The following is a 26281-nucleotide window of genomic DNA, read 5'->3' on the forward strand; positions in this document are numbered from 1 at the left end:
TTTCCATATTCTCAAGGGTCGATGAAATAATAGCTCCTCAAACAGACAAATAAACAAGGAACCAACTGAGACAAAAAAAAGTTCCAAAATAGATATCCTTGGAATGTCATTCTTATCGGGCATCAACGGAAGACAGCAAAACTGTTTTAGGATATAGAACGCAACAGTTTTTTTAATCAAATTCAATTTTTTTTAAAACAACCTATATTTTACTTGCTTAAATACAAATGAACGTACTTAATGAGAAAACTATTTCGTGCAGAATAGAAATAACTTCCAAAATTATAAAACTATATCTATTAACTGAATCTGACTTACGAAAAAAAATTACAACCTGTAAGAAACTTCAAAACATCTCGTGGATCTATCATTAAGGAAGTACTTGGAGGATTACACTGACTGGCCACTGACAGAGCTTTACTCTTTGTCTAATAATCCTTATCTTTGGACTAAGGAAGAAAGTCTTCTCATGATAAATGCTAAGTGCTATCTTGAGACTGAATCACCAAAGAGAACACTTTTTTGCAGGATTCATAGGAGATCCTGGTTTACACTTGAATGCCTCTGCGAATTTATCGTAGTTGTGAAGAGGACCAAGGATCCTGAAAGAAGAAATAACAATAAAAAAGGATTGAATAGTAAATATAAAATAAACAGAAACTTGTGTCATGAATAAAATTTACTAACTCACCTGTACTTGGGGAAGGTATGTGAGTCTGTCTCAAGCTGGAGAAGGGCTGCCTTTTTCTTGTAAATACTACACCATGGCTAAAGAAAAATAAACATTACTTTTGTTAACTAGCTAAATACTTTCAATAGACTTAAAAATGCCAAAAAACAACGCAGCTACAACCTTAAGCTTCTCAAAATGTTTTAACCTGCTAATTGTATAAATTCTTTAAATACGATAACCTGATTTAAAAGGACACTTAGAATGAATGTAGATCATGAATTTATTTTGTCCTACCTGAGCAAAACCGATAAAAAATAATTGTTCTTCTGTTAAACCAAGCCCAGGGAGGGCTCCCTCGGTGCCTTCTTTCGCGACCAACGATTTGTAAGCCTGAGGGAAAAATTACATTGGGTAATTTTAGAGTAGAGGAACTGGAAATAGATATAGCGAGAGGAAACTTGACTTATTAAAAAAAATGAAAAATAGTAATTTAAAAAAATCAAGGAAACAAACAGGAAACGAAAACAAATCGAAAACAAAGATTAGAGAGCAAAGAAAAATAGAGACAAAAACAAACAAAACCTGTGAAAGACGGAAAAAGGTCTTAAAACAGCGAGAACGAAACAAACTGGATACCTCTGTAGATCGCACGAGCTCGGCAAATGTGTTCACGATACATAACACAACCAAATTGCTGCAGATGTACTGATATTGAATAGTCCCTTTCAATGAGACACTCAAATTGAACATCTACGTATTCTAGCCGCATTAATATTCAATCAATCAATCTCACATTAAAAGCCAATTTGATTCCGCCATTGTCGGCTATGTTTTCGTTCAGCGTCTGGTTGCCGTCGACCTGGCAAATGATAAAGAAAACAAAAACTCGTTACCTCTTTACCTTGGTACCTTTGAAGCTACAGTTAGGAAAAGTCTTAAACGGTCCTCATGTCCTCAATAAGCAACAAAATTTCATTAACACGAAAATATTTTAGAAGTCCATTTTTTTATGGGAGATGCACTCCATTGCAAAAACGTTAACCCTAAAATGCGTAAGCAATGAAGACGAAGGATGAGAGCCAACGGCTTTATACCAGAGGCCATTCACGCTTTCCTGAAAGAGGAGAATTGTAGTGACCATAGATTTTCATGAATAATTAAAAAGTAAAGCACTGATTTCAATCATTTGCCGTAAAACCATTTGGTCTCTTCGTTAAAAGATTATGCTCCACACGAGTCAACCTCTTTGCAAGCGAGTGTAAATGTACGACTTGTTTCCTACAGTCATTGGTCAGTGTCACCAGCCACACTCAAGAAGGCCCTAAAAGATCATTAAAATCTAAGCGTCACGTGACGTAACAAGTCATGTTACCTTCTTCCCAAAAACGTCAAATTGTGAATATTGTTCCGAAAGGCATTTTGTTCGTAATAAAAATCCCAAATGTGATTTAATCGACCACCAGTTGTTTAAATTGCCATCCTTGTCAAATAGTCTTCCTGTATGTAAACCAGAAAGAGCGGAGACACGTGTTACAATGAATTAAGGTGGTTCGTAACTTTTGACAAAAGTTAATCTTCTTCCTAAAACGATTATGGGAGACACGTTAATATATTTCATTCTGTCAGTAGACGCGTTCACCTTTAGTCTGTGGACGCATCCACCTGTTTTCTGTGACCTTTAGGTCAAAAACATAAAATTCCATGACTCTCTCATTTCAAGAGGAATTTCCGCTGACGAAGGCTAGGTGACATTCATATTTAACGAATGAATTTCCTGTTTGGCTGGTAAAAGTTCATCCTACTGTGTCAAAACAAAATTGCCAAAAACAGACTGTCATTGGTAAGGGCAAAATAGACATGTTACGTGGAGTTACGTGTAGTATTTCAATAATCATTTAAAAGAAACGCATTGTAGCATAAAGTTCAGTATATAGGAAAATAAAGTTTAAAATAGGGAAGTTGTAAAATCGTTAAAAAGTTAGCAAAGCGACAATTGATAACGTACCTGAACCGTCGAATCCATGAGTGACCTCGTGCCCAATCACCATACCAATTCCACCATAGTTAAAATATCTGGAAAAAAAAAATGAATATCACTTATTCCTTCCGTTTCTTGTATCTCTTTGTTTTTTTTTTACGTAATCTCCATTGCGGCACTAATACGAGAGTTCCCAGAATGCAAGTCTCTTTGTTGTCCGCCATACAAATTATTTCGATTTCAGAATCAATCTAACGTTGTTGTCCACCATACAAATTATTTCGATTTCAGAATCAAACTCTAACGTTCTGAATGGAAATGTCTAATAACAAAACCTACAGCAATATGACTTACTTAGGGTACTTTGGATTGTAGAAAGGTGGTTGCAGAATGGCCGCCAGGAACACTGAAAGGAAAAGTCAATAATCATATCTATCGTTATATATCATTCCCAGTTATAGTTAATGACTTGAAAGCTCTTAGGCATTCGGTTAAGCCCCGACTAATTTAAATTCAGGACAGTCAACGATACAGTTACAGGTGTAAGAATGAAAACACACTAATGAAAAAATGACGAATGAATAAAGGGGGTAAGTTTCTAAAGAAACTGTGGTGCTGCGTCGGTGGGAGAGTATAGCAGGTAACTTAGTGTTAACAACAAGGTTGAAACGTAAATTGGCCACCGTTAAGAGTAAAATAGCTGACCTTACGAGCGTTAGCCCTTCATCAGAGCAATGAAAGTGAAAAAATGACAACCAAAAATGTGCCACAGGGACTCAAAAATGAACTAGGTCATTACTGAGTCACCGATGAAATGAAGAGTATAGGGTAGAAGTAACTTCAAAAGTACAGCACAGCTTGGAAACTTACCGATTCGATTTTGCCTGGGTGAGTAGTAGCCATTCACTTGAGATGGGCCCATGTACCATCTAAAATTGTAAAAAAATAGTAACAGTAGTCAAGGCAAAGTATCACCGACATTAATCAAGTTTACCTGAAAGTAATTTGAAATCTCTTTGCCTTGCAACCACTGTACTAGCTGGAGTAGCATGAAGCTCTTAGATACTGAGGAAACAGAGGTAAGAGGATGAAAGGGGAGGAATGGGGAGGAAAGGGGGCAAAAGGGAAGGAAAGGAGAGGGAAGGGGAGGAAAGGGGACAAAACGGAGGAAAGGGGAGGAAAGGGGACAAAACGGAGGAAAGGGGAGGGAAAGAGAAGAAAGGGAAAATGGAGGAAAGGGGAGGAAAGGAGAGGAAAGGGGAGGAAAATGAAGGAAAGGGGAGGAAAGGGGAGGAAAGGGGAGGAAAGGGGAGGAAAATGGAGGAAAGGGGAGGAAAGGGGAGGAAAATGGAGGAAAGGGGAGGAAAGGGGAGGAAAGGGGAGGAAAGGGGAGGAAAGGGGAGGAAAATGGAGGAAAGGGGAGGAAAGGGGAGGAAAATGGAGGAAAGAGGAAGAAAGGGGAGGAAAGGAGAGGAAAATGGAGGAAAGGGGAGGAAAGGAGAGGAAAATAGAGGAAAGGGGAGGAAAGGAGAGGAAAATGGAGGAAAGGGGAGGAAAGGAGAGGAAAATGGAGGAAAGGGGAGGAAAGGGGAGGAAAATGGAGGAAAGGGGAGGAAAGGAGAGGAAAGGAGAGGAAAATGGAGGAAAGGGGAGGAAAGGGGAGGAAAATGGAGGAAAGGGGAGGAAAGGGGAGGAAAATGGAGGAAAGGGGAGAAAAGGGGAGGAAAATGGAGGAAAGGGGAGGAAAGGGGAGGAAAGGGGAGGAAAATGGAGGAAAGGGGAGAAAAGGGGAGGAAAATGGAGGAAAGGGGAGGAAAGGAGAGGAAAATGGAGGAAAGGGGAGAAAAGGGGAGGAAAATGGAGGAAAGGGGAGGAAAGGGGAGGAAAATGGAGGAAAGGGGAGGAAAATGGAGGAAAGGGGAGAAAAGGGGAGGAAAATGGAGGAAAGGGGAGGAAAGGGGAGGAAAGGGGAGGAAAATGGAGGAAAGGGGAGATCAAAGTGCTCTGTGAGCAAACTCGTGAATTGACACATGATTTTTTAGATTATGTTTAATGTTATCTGGTTTAGGGAATTTTGTGGTTGATTGTCATATCTAGAGTACGAGCAGTAGTTCAGTGTTCGCTAATGTAGCAGAGAAACAAAGTAACGTTGGGATAAGAAGGCATTACAATTGAAATGATCATGCTATTACATTTGACAAGGTGGATGATGTCATGTGTTTTAAACGTCTATCATTTTTGTTTCTGGTTCAAAAGAAAAGGTTGGAAGTAAATGTGGGTGAAAAGTGAAATTTACTGTCTTTCGTTGTAAATATTAGAAAATCAAGGCAATACTGTCTTAATGAAAACATTAACAATTCCCTCTTTATCAAATGAGACAAACGGGAACGAGTTTTGAGTGATATAACTAAGCCAAGCCTGCCACCGTCATTTTGGATCTCCGCCTGGGTAGATTTAGGTCACGTGCTAGGCAACGTATGATCAATAACAAGATAGAATTTCATTTCAGGCCTATTTATCAATTTTGTGGTGTGTAACTTTCGCATTTTAGTACGTTGTTTGTATGTTGAATCTTCAAATTGTCTTGAAACTTAAAAGAAAATTGTTCTTTAAAAATTCACTGAAAATCGGTAGCTAAAATTGTTTGTTTAGGTGTTATCTGATTTTCGTGTTAACTTGTTATTTCGTCAGTCGCCAGCATCTTTTGTTGCTTCTCACAGGAAAAACACACGCGACGAAACGTAATGATCAATTTTGTCCTCAATCTCACGCTATAACAGAAAAAGCTTTTGAACATCTGTAAACTCCGAGCGCTTCGCAGTAAGTGATATTTTCAATGAATCTTCGGATTGTTTTCAAGTTCAAGGACTGTAAATTACAATTTTATGAAAAACGAAGGTTCTGTTATTTCAGTGTGAATCCTTGCATGCCTGCCAGTCGCTGGCGCCGCTTGTTGAAACTAAAACGAAAAAAAAAACTCTTTTAAGATTATCATTGGCTTCTTTTTCACCCCACCACTATTCTTAGCAACAAAGGTCGCCATTTCGTCTGTTTATTGCTCGCCAAAAACTATAAAATGCACTCAAAAGCCTAAAATCTAAAAAAAGTTTACAGGAATCGACCAATCGAGCGAATGCTATTCCCCACATCGTATCTATAACTCGCTCTTGCGCATGCGCGCAATTCACGAGTTAAAAAGGGGAGGAAAATGGAGGAAAGAGGAGGAAAGGGGAGGAAAATGGAGGAAAGGGGAGAAAAGGGGAGGAAAATGGAGGAAAGGGGAGGAAAGGGGAGGAAAATGGAGGAAAGGGGAGGAAAGGGAAGGAAAATGGAGGAAAGGGGAGAAAAGGGGAGGAAAATGGAGGAAAGGGGAGGAAAGGGGAGGAAAATGGAGGAAAGGGGAGAAAAGGGGAGGAAAATGGAGGAAAGGGGAGGAAAGGGGAGGAAAATGGAGGAAAGGGGAGAAAAGGGGAGGAAAATGGAGGAAAGGGGAGGAAAGGGAAGGAAAGGGGAGGAAAGGGGAGGAAAATGGAGGAAAGGGGAGGAAAGGGGAGGAAAATGGAGGAAAGAGGAAGAAAGGGGAGGAAAGGAGAGGAAAATGGAGGAAAGGGGAGGAAAGGAGAGGAAAATGGAGGAAAGGGGAGGAAAGGAGAGGAAAATAGAGGAAAGGGGAGGAAAGGAGAGGAAAATGGAGGAAAGGGGAGGAAAGGAGAGGAAAGGGGAGGAAAGGGGAGGAAAGGGGAGGAAAATGGAGGAAAGGGGAGAAAAGGGGAGGAAAATAAAGGAAAGGGGAGGAAAGGAGAGGAAAATGGAGGAAAGGGGAGGAAAGGGGAGGAAAATGGAGGAAAGGGGAAGAAAGGAGAGGAAAGGAGAGGAAAATGGAGGAAAGGGGAGGAAAGGGGAGGAAAGGAGAGGAAAATGGAGGAAAGGGGAGGAAAGGGGAGGAAAATGAAGGAAAGGGGAGGAAAGGGGAGGAAAATGGAGGAAAGGGGAGGAAAGGGGAGGAAAGGGGAGGAAAGGGGAGGAAAGGGGAGGAAAGGGGAGGAAAGGAGAGGAAAGGGGAGGAAAGGGGAGGAAAGGGGAGGAAAATGGAGGAAAGGGGAGAAAAGGGGAGGAAAATAAAGGAAAGGGGAGGAAAGGGGAGGAAAATGGAGGAAAGGGGAGGAAAGGGGAGGAAAATGGAGGAAAGGGGAAGAAAGGAGAGGAAAGGAGAGGAAAATGGAGGAAAGGGGAGGAAAGGAGAGGAAAATGGAGGAAAGGGGAGGAAAGGGGAGGAAAATGAAGGAAAGGGGAGGAAAGGGGAGGAAAATGGAGGAAAGGGGAGGAAAGGGGAGGAAAATGGAGGAAAGGGGAGGAAAGGAGAGGAAAATGGAGGAAAGGGGAGGAAAGGGGAGGAAAATGGAGGAAAGGGGAGGAAAGGAGAGGAAAATGGAGGAAAGGGGAGGAAAGGAGAGGAAAATGGAGGAAAGGGGAGGAAAGGAGAGGAAAATGGAGGAAAGGGGAGGAAAGGAGAGGAAAGGGGAGGAAAGGAGAGGAAAATGGAGGAAAGGGAAGGAAAATGGAGGAAAGGGGAGGAAAGGGGAGGAAAATGGAGGAAAGGGGAGGAAAGGGGAGGAAAGGGGAGGAAAGGGGAGGAAAGGGGAGGAAAGGGGAGGAAAGGAGAGGAAAGGGGAGGAAAGGGGAGGAAAGGAGAGGAAAATGGAGGAAAGGGGAGGAAAATGGAGGAAAGGGTAGGAAAGGAGAGGAAAATGGAGGAAAGGGGAGGAAAGGGGAGGAAAGGGGAGGAAAGGGGAGGAAAGGGGAGGAAAGGAGAGGAAAATGGAGGAAAGGGGAGGAAAGGGGAGGAAAATGGAGGAAAGGGGAGGAAAATGGAGGAAAGGGGAGGAAAGGGGAGGAAAGGGGAGGAAAGGGGAGGAAAGGGGAGGAAAGGAGAGGAAAATGGAGGAAAGGGGAGGAAAGGGGAGGAAAGGAGAGGAAAATGGAGGGAATTGAAGAGGGACAAAAGGGAAGGGGACAAAAAGGGGAGGAATATGGAGGGAAGGAGACAAAGGGGAGGAGAGGGAGGGTAAGGAACGAAAAGAGGAGAAAGGGGAGGAAAGGGAAGGAAAGGGGAGGAAAGGGGAGAAAAGGGAGGGAATTAAAGGGGGACAAAAAGGGGAGGAATATGGAGGGAAGGAGACAAAGGGGAGGAGAGGGAGGGTAAGGAACGAAAAGAGGAGAAAGGGGAGGAAAGGGGAGGAAAGGGGAGGAAAGGGGAGGAAAGGGAGGGAATTAAAGGGGGACAAAAGGGGAGGGATATAAAGCGAAGGAAACGATAAGGGGAGGATAGGGAAGGGAAGGAACAAAAAGGGGAGGAAAGGGAGGGGTGGGGACAAAAAGGGGAGGAAAATGAAGAGAAGGGGACAAAATGGGAGGAAAGGGGCAAAAAGTAAAGGGAAGGAGAGGAGGGGAGATGACAAGAAGGGACGGGAGTAGTGGGGAGGGTCAAAAGAAGAGGAAGAAAAAGGGAGAGGATTTTCCTTACTGGTCCCTATCCACAGGCTTGTCCAATGAACCGTATGTTTCGTCTGCTACAAACGTTAATACGTTCCTTGTATTCTCAAAGAGATGTTCACCAACTGTCAGCTGTAGAAGAAAAAATAGAAAGAACACTTTTTCGAGTGAACAAAGTGAAGTAAATGAGGTTAAAATTTAGATCAGTACAAACGCTAACTGGCTAAATTTGTTCTGAACAAAACTTCAATAAAGGAGAAGTAAGAACGACAATTCGTTTTCTTTCCTCTATAAAAATAATACCTCAATCACGCATTAATCGTTTAGAAAGCACAAGTTTTTAAACTGAGTCACATAAATAAGCTATTCATTATTGTCGACTTTCAATCCTTGAAATAATAACGAAGGATTAGAGTAAATGTTTCTTTCTCAAATATAAAGACTGATTGCAAGTAATTGTATTCTAGTTTCAGAGGCTTTTTTCATTTTTTATATTTTTCTCTCTACAATAGTTATACACCTTCTCTAAACTTAGGTACCACAGAGGGAATACTTCCTAGACTACTCAAAAGGTTCTAGAAATTTTGTTTCCAGTGACAGCTTACATCTTTAATCTTTGCAGCTAGCTTGGAAGGATCCTTTATAAAGTCGGGGTAGCCAATATCTTGAACAATTGCGTTTGCCTGAAAAAGGAGACAAAACCAATTGCAAATGTATCTTTCTAAGCACCTACAAGAGGCCAATCTCGATAGACCCTTAAAAAAAAAAGATAAGAATTTCAACGGTCTTTTTCCTGTCTATCTTATCAAACAATGGGTCTATTATTCTGGCTGAACTTTCCGTTTTATGCATTACATTTACAATGGTCCTTTTACAGTTGGTGACGTTGAGAGACTTCTGCTGAAGTCAAGCAGGAAAACTCGAGAGTCTTTAGGAAATGCTATGGCTGTAAATAATTGCACCTTTATTCTTGCGTTCTTTTTTGTCTCGGAAGACATCCATTTCAGTGAGTCTAGGCCGCTGATAAATTCTTCTTTGATCAGCTCTGTCATTTGTGTTATCTGGATCAAACAAAGAAAGTGATGTTACTCACAATAGGTAATTACTGATAAGTTTGTTTACAGATAAGACTGGCGATAATCTCAAGTTACTGAGTTGAGTAACTGAAAAAAACTCTTCTCTTTTCCTTAGAGAGCGAACAATAACGGACAGAATTGAACCAAAACTGAAAATTATATTTATGCATTATCAAGTCTTCCTGATTGAAAGATTGGTGTTCCTCTACTTGTTTCCCCTTAAATCGAACTTTTCTCGAGTAAAGACTCAGGCGCGGACAGACATGAGTTTGCAGGTGCAGAGGAGCATGATCATCTTTTTGTTTGAAGAAATTGTAAATTTTCCAAATTTGTAAGATTTTGTAAGATTTGTAAAATTTCTCCGGTAGTCGAGAGGCGAGGTAAAGCGACATTCCAGTGGTGTTCTTTTTTGAGAGTACATGCAAATGAAATTTATGAAAAAAAAAATAAATAAAAAAAGTATGGCCTCTCATCTGTAGCTGAACACGTGACGCAGGTATTCCTTCACGTATTAATAATGCGCTCATGCCTGTAGTTACGAACTAATTGGAGTTTGACATATTCTAGCTTATGAGCAGGCCCTCCTCTTAATTAGCGCTTAGGTGCCAACGTTTCTTAAGGCCTTGAACAACGCAAGCCGGCGAGACCTCAGCAAGGTGTTCAACACAACCCCACGGAAAATGTCTCACCGACTCGTCCCAAATCTTTTCATGGGTGAAGAAATGCGCGTATCCTGCAGCGCTAATAATTACGAGGGTCTGCTCGCTGGTTAGACATGTTCCCATCCTCTGCGTTAAACAGTTTCAATTGAGATCAACTGCGAGTTGCTTCTGATGTAGACTACGACTTAGCAACAGCATCCAGAGATTGCGAAATCACGCATTCTTTATAATAACCATCATTTCGTTTCTCACATACTGTAGCTTTGCTTCCTTCGTCAAACGAAGCATCCACGAACAGCAACCCGAGAGGCATTCCAAACACCTGCTGCATACCATCAATACACTGCTCCCAAGGATATCTTGTCATGTTGCCTGCGATGGCGACGCTGACCATTTCCCTGGCATCTCTGTATTTTTGGGGCATTATCTTCACGAAGTTATTGATGACTTGCCACATAATGTAATTGACGAGAACCTCTGGGTCTCTTTGGAGAGGAGAACCAAAAAGGGAAATGACAATGGAAATGGAAATGGCAAGGTGATGGCGATGACACTGGCAATGGCAATGACAATAGCAATGACAATGACAATGGCAATGGCAATGGCAAGGGCAGTGGCATTGACAATGACAGTGGCCTTGATAATGACAATGGCAATGGTATTGACCACGGCATTGACAGTGACAATGGCCTTGATAATGACAATAACGATAACAATGACATTTACATTGACAATGGAAATACAAACGATAACGGCAATGGCACTGGCATTGACAACAACAAAGAAAATGACAATGGCAATAACATTGACAATGACAATGACAGTGACAATGGCAATGGCAATGGTAATGGCAATGGCAATGGCAATGGCAATAGCAATGGTAATGGCAATGGTAATGGCAATGGCAATGGCAATGGCAATGGCAATGGCATTGGAAATAATTGTATCTGCATGATCTTTCCTTCGCAGCAACAAAATCATACTAGTAACTTAAACTATAGTTTCACAATTTCTGTACCCTTCCGGTTTTCTTTCCTTCCGCACTTCAAGCAGGGCGATATAAATTAATGAAATAAAAAATGCCTACTCGTTCATCTCAGCACTTACGATTTGACGACGTTTCTGTAGAGCGAAAAAAGCTCCGTGAAATACTTCTTGGGGTATGCAATCACTTTTTCGTCTTTCTGGAATGTACGCTTTTGCCTCTTAAAAACTGCGTTTACCAGAGCAACAATTTCTTCAACCTGACCAAAAAAAAAAAAGAAAAAGAAAAACAAGAAAAAAAAAATCATAATCTTAATAAAATTTATTATTATTATAAATTTAATACTTATAACGCGCATGAATTTATTTCCATAAGCTAATATTATTACTTTAATAAATAAACTTTCTGAATATTTGAAGATATTCCATCAGGACGCTAAAACGTTCTTAGAAATCCGTAATAGAAAACAAGGACACGGATATTACTTTTGCAATTTTGTGTTCAGCTCTATTAAAAAAAAAAGGTATACGATTTCGAAACAACGCTTCTTACTAGCATGTGTGGTTGTTTAAAATTCTACTGAGACGACTTGGCTCTGAAAGCCTGAGAGAATGCTTCCTGGCCAGCCATGAAAACGTTTGCACATGCACAGACGATTGACCGCTGTGTTTTGAAAAACAGGGTTAAACTTCGGCAGTGTGGACACGGGCTCATCAAGAGAAAAAAGGAAAGATCTTAAAGACCAAAGAAAATAGGCAAGCAGCAAACAAGTATTGGACTCACGTCTATCTCTGTTGTTGCGCTGATCTGTTCCAGTGTTACTCTGAGGTCCATGACTATCGCTCCGGGGGGTAAGTCTCTCTTTAGCGTTTCTATGATGGAGCCGTCTTCTCCATCTTGACCCAGCTGTAAATGCGAAGCAAATCACGTTTCAAAAGGCTCAACGGCCGAGCTCGAAAGTAGAACAAATAAGCCAAGTTCTTTGGTTTATTATTCCCACTTATTTTGTAGCGTACTTCAAGATAGAGGTAGAGCTGTAAGACCGACTCAAGAGACAGCGATGAATACTTCCGTTTTCGCAAGGTAAGAGAGAATCACTTTGTAGAAACCTACGAGCGTTCTTCCACAAATGCTGCAATCTGATTGGCTACGCTACTCGCTATTTATTATGTGACAGATAACGAGTAACGTAAGTTGCCTATTTGGAATGGTTGTGAAAAAAGATAAAAAAACCAAAACAGCCAGATGTCTAAAGACAGTGCTTACACTCGCTATCTTGGTCTCCAGGTCAAAAACTTTCATCATCTGGTTATCAGAGTCCGGGCCTCCTCCTAGATATTTGGCGATGGTCTTCATGTAAGTCTTATAAGCTTCTCGAATCTATTGAAAAAAACACGGTTATGTATCCAAACAATCAGCAAATGGTTTAGCCCAAGATTAACAAGCAGACCTTTTATAGCCATCATATTGGCGAAGCTAGTCCTGGAAATAATTGGCAATAAATGGAGGAGTCTGTTCTAGAGCTGGGTGGCCCATTTGGCCGCAACTTATCCCGATTTTCGTAGCATGGTGAGAATAGGAGTATTGCTACTCAGCTACTCCCCCTGAACGTGATACCAGTCCATTGCATGTCAACCCACCCTCCTCCCCCTCCCTTTAGCATTTCGTGTGAGATTTCCCTGACATTTTGCTGGTAACAATTTCCTCTTCTGAGAGAAGAGAGGCACGATGCGAGTTATGTGTCTTGCCTAAGAACACGACACAGTAACCCAGCAAGGTATCGAACCCAGGCCTCTACACCCGGATTTCAAAGCGCTAACCGTCAGCCTACTGCCTTCTTACGAAAATGACTTGTGAACCCCTCAAATTGTACCTGAAACAAACAAAGCCAAAACAAGAACGAGAACAAAAAGCATACACGACAACAACAATTCTAGGCAAAACAAAATAATCACAACTCCGTGGATGGACCCTCTAAAATCTGTGGCAAGCTTATTCTTAGGTTAAAATTCTAACTTACTGTTTGAGAATCGGAAGTATTCTTTGTGTAGTATGAGCGAAGCATTCCTAGCTCTCCCCGTGTAAACTGAAAATGAATCGTATGGATTTAGAGGTGACAGATCTGGATTAAGAATAATTACCTCTACTAACCCCTTTGCAATCAAAAGAGGACCTCACGCAGCCAAACGAAACGTTAGGGGTTAGTTTTGAATGCTATTACGAGTTAGATATAATTGTCCATAGCACAGTAAATAGTTGGTAACCAGGAAGAAACAATGAACTGTATGGGCTGAGCGCTCTTTCTTAAGGAGAGAGTTAAGAAGGTGTCAAGCTATCACTAGTAAAATATCTTTTTTATTACTTTTCTTTATCAACAATAACAATAATAACAACAACAACAACAATAATAATAATAATAATAATAACAATAATAACACTAACAATGATAATAATAATAATAACAATAATAATAATAACAATAATAATAATAACAATAATAATAATAACAATAATAATAATAACAATAATAATAATAATAATAATAATAATAACAACAATAATAATAATAACCGTGTAGAGAAATATCGAGGTCCTCAAATTGCCTTCATCGTACCCAGATCTTATCGTGTAACTGTAACTGACATGTACAACCGTTTAGCCGTGGAAGGTCTAGATACGAGACTACCATCATCCTATGCTTGCTTAAGGTGTTCGTTTAGAAAAGAAAACGGGGTTGTGGCGAAGGAACACTAACAAGGGTCTCCGATAAAATGACCGAGAGAAGAGCTTACCTGTAAAATGTGCTTGTTTGAATCATGGGGATCAATAAACACTGTCACATCGACAAATGGCTTTATAAACAGTTCCCTGGACACTTTGCCAATTCTTTCTATGATGTTCATGGATGAAAGAGGAGTCATGTTACCCGTCACATGCCATCCGCCCATCTCAACGATCAGCTTTTTGAGCGGACCATCCCCTCGGGCCTCAAGCGACGGCTTGTCAATACAGACGTTATAAAACTTGACGGTCTTCATGACAGCTTCGTTCTGAAAAAAAAAAATCACGGAGAACGTCGTAGAATGTTGCTAAGTCGAACCTAACAGGATTCAGAGGTACGGGTAAAGTCTTTACTCGAGCCATGTTGGTTACCAAACCGTAGCTTTATATCCCAGTTCCTTACAATGAAGTTACAAGGAGTTTCGCTAAGCGATTTGCAGGGGATTTCGGCCAAACTGCAGTAAGCAGTTTGCAAATTTGTCTGGAAGGATATACTTGCAAGTACTCCCAATTTCGAAATCAAGGCCAGATCAAAATAGCAAGAGCTACGTTCTCTACTCTTTGCAAGAAGTGTGTGTGTTCTTTAACGTTCCCGGCTAACCAGTACAGAGAAGATGCAAGAGACGAGGTCTACGGTTTATCGTCCTTATCTAGGAACACTACAATGCCTTGCCACACGCAGAAGCCATAGCAAAGGTAGTACATTATCCTCGCTTACTTTTAGACCCTGAGTCATTGTTGATCTGGTCTGGGGCTTGAACCTCCGACCTCCTGCACGAAAGTCTAACACTCAACTAACTGAGCTAACCAGCCGGTCATTACAAGCGGTGGGGATTTGTTTAATACGTGACCATATTTTAAGGATGATTGACTTAACCAACTAATAAAGGCAATTTGAAGGCAACATGTAGCTTTCTACATAAAGTAAAACACTTGGTCCTAATTTTCCATGTCATAATTTCCAATCAACTATCTTCTCAATTTTTTCAAGTTTAGCGTGATTTTCATTTTGCTCTCTATCTCACGAACTTTCCTTCAAGCAACTTCCCTTCTCTTCGTGAGAGAGGGCTCTAGGAAAGGGGCTGCCTGCTATCTACTCAACACTTTACTTTAAATCAAACAGATTAGTTTATGGTTATATCAATATAACACCCTTCAGCTAATGAGGTTGCCGTTTCTCAGCACCAGTTCACATGATAATGTATTGAAATCGCACAGAAGAAATCATATTTTGATGACTTCTTGGAGATATTAAGGTTGTGTCGAACTACAAGAATGAATATCTATCGAAAACCAAGCGTAAAAATACACACAACAAACAGATCATTCACATCAACTATTTTTCTCACGGTTGAGTAATTTTTCTCTGCATTTGCCAGTGCTTCTCTAAGGACTTGGTAACTTTTCCCTTTGACCAATGCGAATCCAGACACGTGGGTCTCCCCAGGCTCCAGAGCATTCTCAGTTTCCCAACCTCCACAGGCATATTCGTAAAAATCCTCGCATGGGTCAACAGTCTGGTTAAGCTGCTTTAACATGTCTGCAAGAACAAAACATCGCACATGAACAAAGAAGAAATCCCAAAATCAGGCGATTTTCAAACTTAACGCATGTGCTTCTTTAGCGACTCGATACAACAATGTCTTTGTTAGAAATTGGCGGTAAATTTCACAGGAGACAACTGTGGAAGGTTTGCCACATTTAATAGCCTCATTGTAATCCTCTTGGACCTTATTTTCTTCGCATGAGGCAAATCATTATCGAATAAAAATGTATCTAATACCTCTAAAATACCGGAACTCGATCACGAAGATTCGATATTTCACATAAAGATTGAGTTATCTCTCTGTAGTGAAAGATGTTTGTTAAGGTGAATTCAGATTAAAGCTAAAGCTCCTGAAAATCTTTTGTATCACAGTAACTGAATCCCTTTGAAATAACATCCCTCGTACCCTCTTGTTCTTACTGTCTAGCCTATCCCCTCCCCTCCCCTCCTCTCTTCACTTTCCTCTTTCCCCCACCCCCTCTACCATGCGTCTCATTTTTCTTCTCCAATTTCCGAGAAAAACCAAGTTTTCTTGGTAAAGCGTAATGATACATGTTGACCAATTGAAAACTCGCGGAACCCACTCTGATAGTCGGACAACGTTACATAATTAAGCTAATAAACTACAACCAAAGTTCTGTATAATCTCAAATATCTTAAAGTTTATCAGGTGGTCGAGGGTTTCTTCAGCAATTTCAGAATTGTGTTTACAAGCTGGTTTGCACAAGACAAGCCTAAAAATGAAATGGAAATCTTTTTAGTCTGAAGGTCGTAAAGTCAAGGATTTAGCATACTGTCGTGATCTATTAAACTGATCGAATTGCAAAGTCACAGTCGCAGTTTTTCGTTGAAGAAAAATTCAGACTTAAGCGTTCTACACAAACCCAGAGAACTTTGCAAAGAAATACCATTTTGCCGTTTCGCTCAGGTGACAACCGATACGGCAGCCCTGCATAAATGAGAGAAAAGCTGTTGGCGTGATTTGTTACGAAATCGCTTCGTTATAATCCCCAGGGCTATGTACTTTGATGTCATTACTGACTAAAAGGCAAAATTGTCAAAAGTGGTATCAAAAAACAACATTTCTGCAACATGGACTGAAAAATCTTTTTGAAAGTTGCCAGAATATGTCAAATTATCTCCACACCACCAAGAGTTTAGGAAATTTTTTAAAATCAATTAAAAAATTACTAAGAATAATTAATCGAGTTCTCAAAATTCTGGAAAATTCCTTGATGGAATAACAAAAGCGTACCGAACATCTGGCAACGCTGGTAAAGCAGCTGCTAGAACATTTAACTCTATTATGGGAGACATGCGTTCAGTAATCCTTCAATCTCTTCGGGGCTTGCGCGCGCGTATCATTATAGAAAGCTTTAATCTCGGTAAAATTTGTCATTAGATACGACACAAAGATCAATTGAAATATTTCCATATAATCGCAAATTGTTCTGAACTATAGCCGTAGTCCCAAAATAAATCTATTGTTTTTGCCGTTGGTTTCTTTATCTAAGAACTGTATGCATAATGAAGTGTGGGGCTGTGTCGAAATCTTGCCCGATGACATTAGACTGAATTCAGTCATAAGCAATACAGAATGAGTGTTCAATCAGTCCAACATCGCCTTAGTAAACACACTAGTAATAAGTGGTGTTCGATGCATGTTGATTGAATCTAAGTACAAAACGTTCAGAACTGAGTTCATTACTTGCGATCAATAAACTCTGAACACTTTCTGTACTAAGTATGCTTACCCAAAGCTGTGTCTAAACATGTTTTCGTGCCGCAGTAGGTTTGTACTTTTGGAGTCTTTTGTGCCTGGCTTGTTAAATCGTGAACCTTGGATTTTTCAACGGCAAACAATATGATAAATATGATCGCTAACAGGGCCAAAATCGCGGTGACCACGAGCAAGATTCTGAACTTTGAGAAATGCCTCAATTTATACTTGACGCTGGTGTCGTCTGCGCCCTCGTGTTCCGTTAACTTCCTCATATTAACCATTTTGTCGCTATCAACTCGACAGTGTTTGAGCAAATGGATAAAATGACGAACGCATCTGCAGCACTTCCAAATTAATTAAATATGAAATGCAAATAAACCAAACGGTTGAATGGTTCCATTTGTTGTGAAATCAAGGAGAGCTTTGTCTCAACCTGGGCCCGTACCACTACCACGTGAAATCCATTTTGACACGAAATATTCCTGGAAAGAGCCACTCTCACCCCTTCACTCCCGCCTCATTCCTTCCCTCCCCTCCCCCATTATATCCTCTAAACTCTCGCCCTTTTATTTCCGAGAAAAGCCAACCTCTGAGACGTAACAAAGTGGTCTCTCAGTGAGACAAAAATAATTTTCTCAGAAAAAAATTGAAATGAACGTTTTGATAATGGTGTTTTTCTTTTCTTTCTATTTTTTTTCGAGAAAAACGATTTTAGTTAGAGCATTCCCAAATATTTTTCGATTTATCACGGAGTCTTCCCAACGCTTCTGTTTTCCTTTTTGATTCCGAGAAAACCCAAACTTTTCCCGGAAAAAGGGAAGTCAAACCCCTCACTGAATAATGGCGTTTCTTGGTAAGAAAAACGATCATAATAAAAGCTAACTGTAATTCAATATATTTTCAGATCTATCACATGAGCGAGGTCTCAAGATCTTAAGTATCATATTTCTCGTGCGTGATGGGATTGCCTGACAACTGTCACACAACGGCTCTTAGATCAAAAATTTTTCAATTGATTCAAATTTACAGACATGGTACTCTCTCCATGAAATTACCATCAATAAATGTGAAAAGCACATTGAATTACCTCAAGAACGAGACGAAATCAGGAAAATTAATTTAAATGAAACGTTCTTCCAAATTGGAATTGGGCTTACCGAGTGCTGCGTCAAAACATACTTTCGTGCCGCAGTACGTCTGTACACGTGGAGTCTTTCCTTTCTCGTTTGCTGAAACGTTATCGATGGATTTTTCGACGGCATATAAAACTATAAACGTGATCAATAACACAGCTAAAACTGAGGTGACCACGAGCAAAACCTTGAACTTGGTGAAATGCCTCAATTTATACTTTATGTCGACGGCTTCTTCTTCCTCAAATTCGGCGAGCTTTTCCCGCATATTTTCACATGTAGTTCAACGCCACAATGTATTTTGAACAAATAAAAAATTAAAAAATTCAAGACGGCTAAAAATGCATATAATAGGCAAAAAGAGATCGCTAAGTCCATCAGCCGGATGGCAGTTTGTGACGAAACTGATTCGATCGAAAGCACTATTGGAGTCAAATTTCAGATTTGCGTACGTCACCAAAATTGATTCATGGCAGCTGCAGCTTAATAACATTCCGATTGATGAGATTCAAGATCTTCTCAAAAGGAGTAAATCAGCAAATACGAAAATTTAAAAAAAAATTTAAAAAAGGAAATAACAAGAGAATTTTAGGAAGCGCAGTGGTAAATTTACACAAGCTTTAATGTTAGTTTAACAATACTGCGTTACTCTCGGTCGCCGTGCATGGCGGCGTAAAAGCAAAACGGAATTGTTTCTTTTTCTAATTCTTTTATGTATGTACGCATTGAATCAAGAGAATGTTAACTGTTTAAATTCTTTTGATTGTATTTATTTTAGACAGACTGGCCCAGTTCAGCTTTAAGCTTGAATGGGAACCTGTATAAACGATAACAAAGTGAGTCACTGGGAGTTACGTTCTCTTGTCCGTGTTACCTGACAGACCACGATGATAAGATTTAGTTGGCATCATGCCTACAATAAACTGAAATAAAACTGCACTATCGAAATTTTTAACAAAAAAACAGCCAACTTACCAACAGCAGCGAACAAGCATTTTTTTGAGGCACAAGTCTTTTGTACCGATTCTTCATGCCCTTTTTCTTCCTGAGTTTTGGTTTTCTTCATTGCAAATAATACGATAAAGATGACACAAAGAATGAACAACAGGATAATGATTACGACAAACGCTGTTATGATCCTCTTGGCTTTCTGTCGGCATGGTAGCTCTTTGAACACTACATCATCCGGATCTTTTGGAATCATCTTCATTTCTGCGCCTAAGTAACAAACAAAAAAAGAAAACGTTTTGAATCCGTTTGGTTTTTGCACTTCTTGAAAAAGTAAATTTTCTACTTCTGTCTCACTATATATGATGTCTCATTAACAAGCGACCTTATAGTTAATGCGACGCCTTCTTTAAATTTAAAATTTTTTTTTTCGTGGCAGATGATTCCAAGCTGAACTTGAAATCTGGGAAATTTATGCGGACACAAAATGAAAGACTCATTTAAGACAAAGGATAACTTGCATGCGAAATATAATTTGTAATCGTCGATTATTAACACTTTTTAATCAGAAAGACAGGTCTCATTTTTCAAATTATGAAACTGAGAATGCACTTGCACTTTGGCAAACTGTAATTCGTTGTAGCGGTTTACTGTGAAATTTGAGAATTTTGAAAAAGTTTAAGAGAAAGGATAGATATTCCCTTTTTTTTTTCCTGCTCATATGACACTTTCTTGATTCACATGTTTAAAACAATTCCAATCAATAGAAACTTCAAAAATGCCTTCGCAGATCATACAAAAATCGGTTAAATCGCTTGTTCATAGGGACTTGTGGAAGATAAAGGAGATGTCAATGGATAATCCCCAACAAAACGCGCCAAGCGTCAATGCCTTGATTACAAAGAAGTTTTAATTGTGGGAAGTTTATATGAAATAATTCATTTTTGTACTGCGGTTGTAGATGAAAGTGAAATGTGATCATAGCAGTAAATTTTCCAATTTAAGCAATTGGAAAGAAGAAGCCTGAAAAAAATCAGGGCTTCAACGGGATTCGAACCCAATAAATTGACCTCGCTCCCAATGTGTGGCTTCATAGCTCAGTTGGTAGAGCATCGCACCGGTATTCGCGGAGGTCACGGGTTCGAATCCCGTTGAAGCCCTGATTTTTTTCAGGCTTCTTCTTTCCAATTGCTTAAATTGGAAAATTTACTGCGATGATCACATTTCACTTTCATCTACAACCGCAGTACAAAAATGAATTATTTCATATAAACTTCACATCATTTCACTGCACGGGAAGATATGAACTCAATAAATTGACCTCGCTCCCAATGTGTGGCTTCATAGCTCAGTTGGTAGAGCATCGCACCGGTATTCGCGGAGGTCACGGGTTCGAATCCCGTTGAAGCCCTGATTTTTTTCAGGCTTCTTCTTTCCAATTGCTTAAATTGGAAAATTTACTGCGATGATCACATTTCACTTTCAAGTTTAATTGTGTTACTCGTAATTTTAACTGTCTGCCATTTGTAGCCTGAGAGCAGGCCGTCAAAAGAGTTTCGGCACGAACGTTTCTAAGCTTCACCCGCGGGAAAAAAAGTATGAGTTGAATAGCGCGAGCTGGCGAGAGGGTCTGAATACGGTCTACTCGCATTGTTTGTGCCAGACTCCTAACCTCTCCTCGATTCGTCTCAAATCTTCCCGCGGGCGGAGAAACACGCGTCCTGCAGCGCTAATAATGATGGCCTGGACAGTTTGGATGAGGAGTTACGATCTTTAAAATGATCAGAACTCCAATTTTGGATTCGATTCAATCGAGTTTCATTTGGAGAACTGGATCACGAGAGAGATCCGAAGTAATATTATCCATCTACGAAATTTTCTCTCATTTTCTTTCTTTCTTTCCTATTATCTACTTTTTTTTGGTTTGAAAACAGCTTTTTTCGACATTACAAATCCCACAGTGTTACCTTTATTTTTAACTGCCAGCAACAAATTTATGTCTAGTCCAATTTTAAGTGGAAATTCTTCCTTGGTTTGCTTTTTAGTTTTATGGTTGGCGTTTTTCTATTTCCAAAGCGTCCCATGGACACGGAGATTGTCAGTACTATTTTTTTTAGAGTTGGTGGTTTAAGTTATGTAAAAACCGATGTTAACAAAATAACTTCAGTCTGATTAATAATTCATCAGTAAAACACATGGAGGAACAAATGCGAACATTAAATCCCAGAGAAGGAAAAATTGTTTAATAAAGAAATGACGGATTTAAGTTTTCAGAAAGGCATATTTAATTTACATCAAGGCGAAATGTGCCTCGGTGCGATAGCACTCATTTATTTCAAAAATTCGTTATCAAAACAGAGTAACGTTTTCTTGCTGTCTTAAGTAGATAAGAATATTATTGTAGAAATTTTATCTTGTTCGAAAATATGCCGTTTGAATCGAGAGCATGACACGTCACTGACAACTCAATCAATGCAAGTAGTTTTAAATATCTGGTGACGAATGCGAAGCAAGAAACTCCTTTGGGACTCGTCTCCGTCAGGCTAGATGTAATAATATGTACAAAATGTTGAGTGTGTTTGGAATTTTTCGCACATGTTTACATTTATATGGATGACTTCGAAGCCGTGTAAAATACACAATGAAACACAGAGTTTTCAGCTTCTTCAAACAGAACCAGATACCGATAAAATAGGAGCATTACCAGACCTAATCTCGGTTGCTATCTTACAACGAGGCTTTGAAATGAACGCACTTCCATTAAGAGATCAGTCATTTGAACTCACCTAAAGCAAAAACAATTCAAACTTACCAATAGTAATGTGTTTTGCTCAACTACCGTGGAAAATGCTCTATGCCGGTGCTGTAACACGCCGGTGGTTCTTCGCTTGCTCAGAAGACTAATTGCTCTCGCAGAAGACTATGTTTATCTCTGTGATAATTGCGGCCGAATAAAATTTGCATAAAAGGCTGGAGTGTATCAATACATGGCACGCACTTGTTTGTTTTCTTTCCAGTGATTCTGTCAAGATCACTTGCCGACCACCTGAAAAAGACAATTATAGTTTTGCCATGGAAGTCCAGTATCATTTTTTAACAGGCGTCAACCGGCCTTAAAGAGATATGGTGAAACAAAGAGAAGAGCAAAATTCCCGATTTTAATTTATTTGGTCAATATTTGAGGGGATTAAGATAACCCGAGCTGAACTGAAATGAACGCTGTGATTTAAAACTAGCCCTGAAGGCAAACGAAACGTGAAAGTAATGACTAACACAGTAGGATACTCGTGTACAGATTTGAACAAAATGACAGTTACTTTCCTGTTGATGACTACTGATTGTTTATTAATCTTGTTGACGTTCACACCTCATGTAAAGCGAGATTTATTTTGTTACACAAAGTGGACGTGCGCGGCCCAAGAGAGGAAAATATTCACTTGCCGAAAACGTTCTCGCGCGCCTCTTAATCTTTATCCCAGTACTTGCGCAGCGATGACCCTTTTTTTTCTCCAGAGCATCTCGCAAACTTGGCGAGAAGCCCGTGATATACTCGTTTAGCGACGTCAATGTGTCAATGGGAGCCTTCCGGTAGGTTGGGCAGTCCCGATTGTGTTCGGCAACTTTTGATATTCAAGTAGCAACTTTTAGATTTTTAGCTATTTTTTTTAGCAACTTTTGACTTTCCAGTGACCGACTTTCCAGCATTTTACGAGCACAATCGAGACACTGTCTACCCGCAGGCTACCGCAGCGAGAAGACTTCTTTCCTAGTGGGAGAAATAAAGCGTTACGCACAGATTTCGAGCGTTATGACAAGTGGTTTATTATTAGCTTGTGCGACTCACTAGCTAAGCTAAAAAGAGGGATCTTCCTTATTTTCCATCCGGAAAAAGGCTGAACGATCCAAGACCGATCAGTCATTCAAGAGCAATGGTCTGTAACTTTCGAAATTTTCAAAAATAATCGCGGCCACTTAACCTCACTGATTTGGCTGAAATTTAGCATAAAGACTAATTTGAGGGGCCTTACCACGAACTGGGTATTAAAAAGTTCCAGTTGTTTTTGCTTGGGAAAAAAAACGATAAAGCCGCCCAAGTCAGCCCATACTTGCCCGCCAACTTGGCGTATCGAAGGTGTTCTTATGACTTCGACTCGAGTCCTGTCGTAAAGATTTTCTACTATCTCTTGAAATAAATTAAAAAAATCTACCCTTTTTCTTAACATTTATCGGAAAAAGTGTGGGAAGTGACAGATTTTGATGACAGGTTATCTCAACGTTCGAAGGTCGTTTCGCGCCGCTTTAAACAGTAAAAGAATTACCCCAACTTGTTAGCCTGATATCTCCCATGTTACCTCGAGCCAGAAGTTGTCATTTATTTGGAACAATGTTTATTTATGTATGAACTAATTCCATTAATTAAAAAAATGGGGGAAAGTTAAAGGTCAATGGAGAAAAGTTTTTAATCTATGATGACTTAGCTATCATTGGGATCAGTTCCTAAATCAGCTTACCGGTCAGAAATAAAGTCCAAGCTTCGGAAGTTTTCCTAATATTATGGAAGTATCTGTTGATTTTGAGCAAAAGCAAATATCTCTGAGCGACAATGTCGCAATGGAATAAATATTTGGTTACTCAATGAATGTAGACACTATCGATCCAGTATTAACGCTCGGAAGGGTTGATTTCGCTTACCGTTTTGAGAAGGACAACTTTCGAAAAAAGAAAGATTGTTGTGAATTCCAACCTAGTTTATTTGGTGGTGATTGGTGACTTAATCAAAATCTGGTGCCTGGAAACTACATTTGCAGTTGATCCCCCTTGTCACGCCAGCGGTTTAGATATTCTTCGTTAGATATTATGTAAATTACATCACGTTTTTGAGTGGTTCTTATCTCCGTTTTCCGTATGTTTCAATTTTCTTATCAGTATAAAGGAAACCCAACCTTTCAGGATACTTCCTAGCAATTTTTTTTTTCAATAACGGTGAGCGCAAAATGCTTACACGAGACGCCCTCACTAAGGGCATAGACATGAATTGAGTGTTGTTTGAAACAAACGTCACCTCTTTGGAATGCGCACGCAATCGCGAATTGAGTTTACCCCAGGATCTATTTTCTTTGAGAGACCGTTCGTGAAGGATATTTTTTAAAAATTCTTTCGATGGCTTAACACTAGCTTTATACATAATCTACATGAAAAATGAAACTATGAATTCGAGTTGAATCCTTGTTCATCACTGAACTGTCGGTTGTAGTGAAAACGAAAGTTAAGACCCAAGATCTGCGACCCGAAAACTGAAAACCCATATTTCATCTATTTTTTTATGGCAATGAGAGAGGTACGGAAGCCGAAAAGGGACGATCCTAAATCTATCTTGAAAATCCGAAAAAACTTCGTTCAGAATCGATATCTTTTAGAAAAAAATCGCTTTTGAAACGTTTGTCAAATCGAGAAAACAAATTCAAATCCTGGTTTAATTAAATGATTGACAAATAACTTTCATGAAAACCGAAAATAGTTTACAATCCAAGAATCTTTTCAAACTCCAGAAAATTTTCGCAAATCGAGAAGAATATTTTATCACTTGACACTTGCGCTAGTAGTCAGCACTTCGTCACGATACAACACATCGTGTCGCGTTAGATTACACTAGGTCGACTTGGAGTCAAAACGCGAACGGACTAAACTGTACCAAGTATATTGCGATGTTCTGACACAAAAGTGGAAAATAATTTATGAGCAATGAGCTGTTCTGCCGTCGATGTGGAACATTGAATAGATCAGTACCTTTATGAGTTTAAGTCTTATTGGATGTCACGTTTTGCATCCCATTTTAGTAACAAATACTTACCCCTGACACAAACGTTTTTCAAAATGGGAGTACATGTAAACGAACGAAAGCGGGACTAAGAAATAACGCATCGATCAATTCAACATCCCCCCTCTGATATTTCATTGTCGTCCGTTTCTGGGGAATGGGAAATTTGAACCCTATGTGGCTGGGGTGGGGAATTTGAACCGGAAATGTCAAGTCTTTCTAAAGGGCTAAAGAAGTAAAGGTCTGCAAGGTCAAGAGTTTTAGAGCTCGGTAAATGTGTAAAAAGTCACGATCGCTGAGTTTTCCGTTTCCAAAAAAAATTAACTTGAGGCATTTGAGCATAATTTTGGCCTTGGGGGTTGGAATTTGAAGAGCTAATTTTTAAGAGTTCAATTTTCACAGGGGAGGGAAGTTGAAGTTTCGAATTGATCGACGCGTAAGCATCAAACTTGTCTCGGTACCAACTCTAGCCCACAGTGATTGAATTGCGCTTCTCAGAGCAGCATCAACGACGTTTAAGCCCCATAAATAAGGCTTTATGTCTCGTGTACATCGTAAGAGGGATATGCACTCGCTCGACTGCATGGTATGTCCGAAACTATCCTCAGAAAATCTCGAGAAACCGCTCTTGACCAACGATATTCTAGAGCATTCTCTTCATGCAAAGAACTTGAAAATAAACTGAAGTAAAAAGGGAAATTAATCACTGAAATAATAAGTTTGGCTTTCTGTTAAAATCGATAACTTGTCCAATATTTTACCTAAATGAAACCAACAACTCACTGTTCGCTAAAAAATCAAAACAAATTTCAATTTTTGTACTTGTTGTGGGCAAAATTGGCAAAGAAATATAAAGGAAAGTAACACGATAAACAACCTCTGACCTTATCCAAACAGAATCCTCAAATAAAGCAATAAATGTCCACTTTTAGACTCAAGAAAAAACTTGATTTCTTGTGATGTCTTTCTCAAACCATATTCCGTTTCGTGTGTGTGGCCACTGCCAGAGTGCAATACGTTGGTATTTAAGGCTTACTTTTACTACAAATGAAAATTATTCTAACGCACCTGCCGAAGGTTAGGGTTTTTCTTATAATGCAAATTTTAGGAAATGGTAACTGACTCCTGTTGGAAAACATGATGAATTTGCATATCATCTACGAAACCGGTTGCGCGACCAGTAAGTACTGTATCATTAATTTTAAGTTTGATGGAATGTGGTGGCCGACGACTATCGCACTAAGTGCGATAGTCCGAAACTCTCGGACTCTCTGGCAGAGTTTATTTCGCTTACCGTTTTGAGAACAAAGGTTTTTTTTACAAGAAACATTCTTATCAATTCTGATACACTACTGGTGATAGCAGCTGGTCATTTATTTGAATTAAATCGCTGCAAACTTTCTCGATCTTTCTGCCAAATGTCCTGTACGAAGTTTCCAGTTTACCCGGCTCCCTTTCCATTTTT

The 26281-nt window shown here is 39.7% G+C and overlaps 2 protein-coding genes across 7 annotated transcripts; one reads left to right on the forward strand and one right to left on the reverse strand.

Annotated features, from left to right (window-relative positions):
- Window positions 1-144: 144 nt before the first annotated feature.
- On the reverse strand, window positions 145-25915 carry LOC113678200 (endothelin-converting enzyme 1). 6 transcript variants are annotated; one of them, XM_027195078.2, is made up of 22 exons: window positions 25701-25913; window positions 23510-23562; window positions 21811-22044; window positions 19026-19268; window positions 14998-15188; window positions 13660-13917; window positions 12888-12953; window positions 12134-12247; window positions 11651-11773; window positions 10990-11126; window positions 10139-10367; window positions 9107-9205; window positions 8750-8827; window positions 8176-8276; window positions 3522-3580; window positions 3006-3057; window positions 2679-2746; window positions 2046-2170; window positions 1467-1532; window positions 968-1063; window positions 692-768; window positions 145-602 (listed from the first exon to the last, which is right to left on the reverse strand). In XM_027195078.2, exons 4-22 carry the CDS (start codon window positions 19258-19260, stop codon window positions 503-505), a joined length of 2274 nt encoding a protein of 757 aa, XP_027050879.2. In that variant the 5' UTR covers window positions 19261-19268; window positions 21811-22044; window positions 23510-23562; window positions 25701-25913; the 3' UTR covers window positions 145-502. The 6 variants fall into 6 exon arrangements, with proteins under 6 accessions (XP_027050879.2, XP_089036556.1, XP_027050877.2 ...); XM_089180430.1 differs by lacking the exon at window positions 25701-25913 and adding an exon at window positions 23691-23864; XM_027195076.2 differs by lacking the exon at window positions 25701-25913 and adding an exon at window positions 23691-23864 and having other exon boundaries at window positions 18075-19268.
- LOC149040901 (uncharacterized) lies at window positions 3753-6224 on the forward strand (the record flags this gene model as incomplete). The annotated part of the gene is made up of 3 exons (XM_089214588.1): window positions 3753-4220; window positions 4292-4387; window positions 6117-6224. Coding segments are annotated over exons 1-3 (672 nt in total), but the record flags the coding sequence as incomplete, so codon positions are not given.
- Window positions 25916-26281: the final 366 nt, after the last annotated feature.

The sequence above is a fragment of the Pocillopora damicornis genome, chromosome 8 (assembly GCF_964200805.1).
Source record: "Pocillopora damicornis chromosome 8, jaPocDami1.2, whole genome shotgun sequence".
Lineage (NCBI taxonomy): Eukaryota > Metazoa > Cnidaria > Anthozoa > Scleractinia > Pocilloporidae > Pocillopora > Pocillopora damicornis.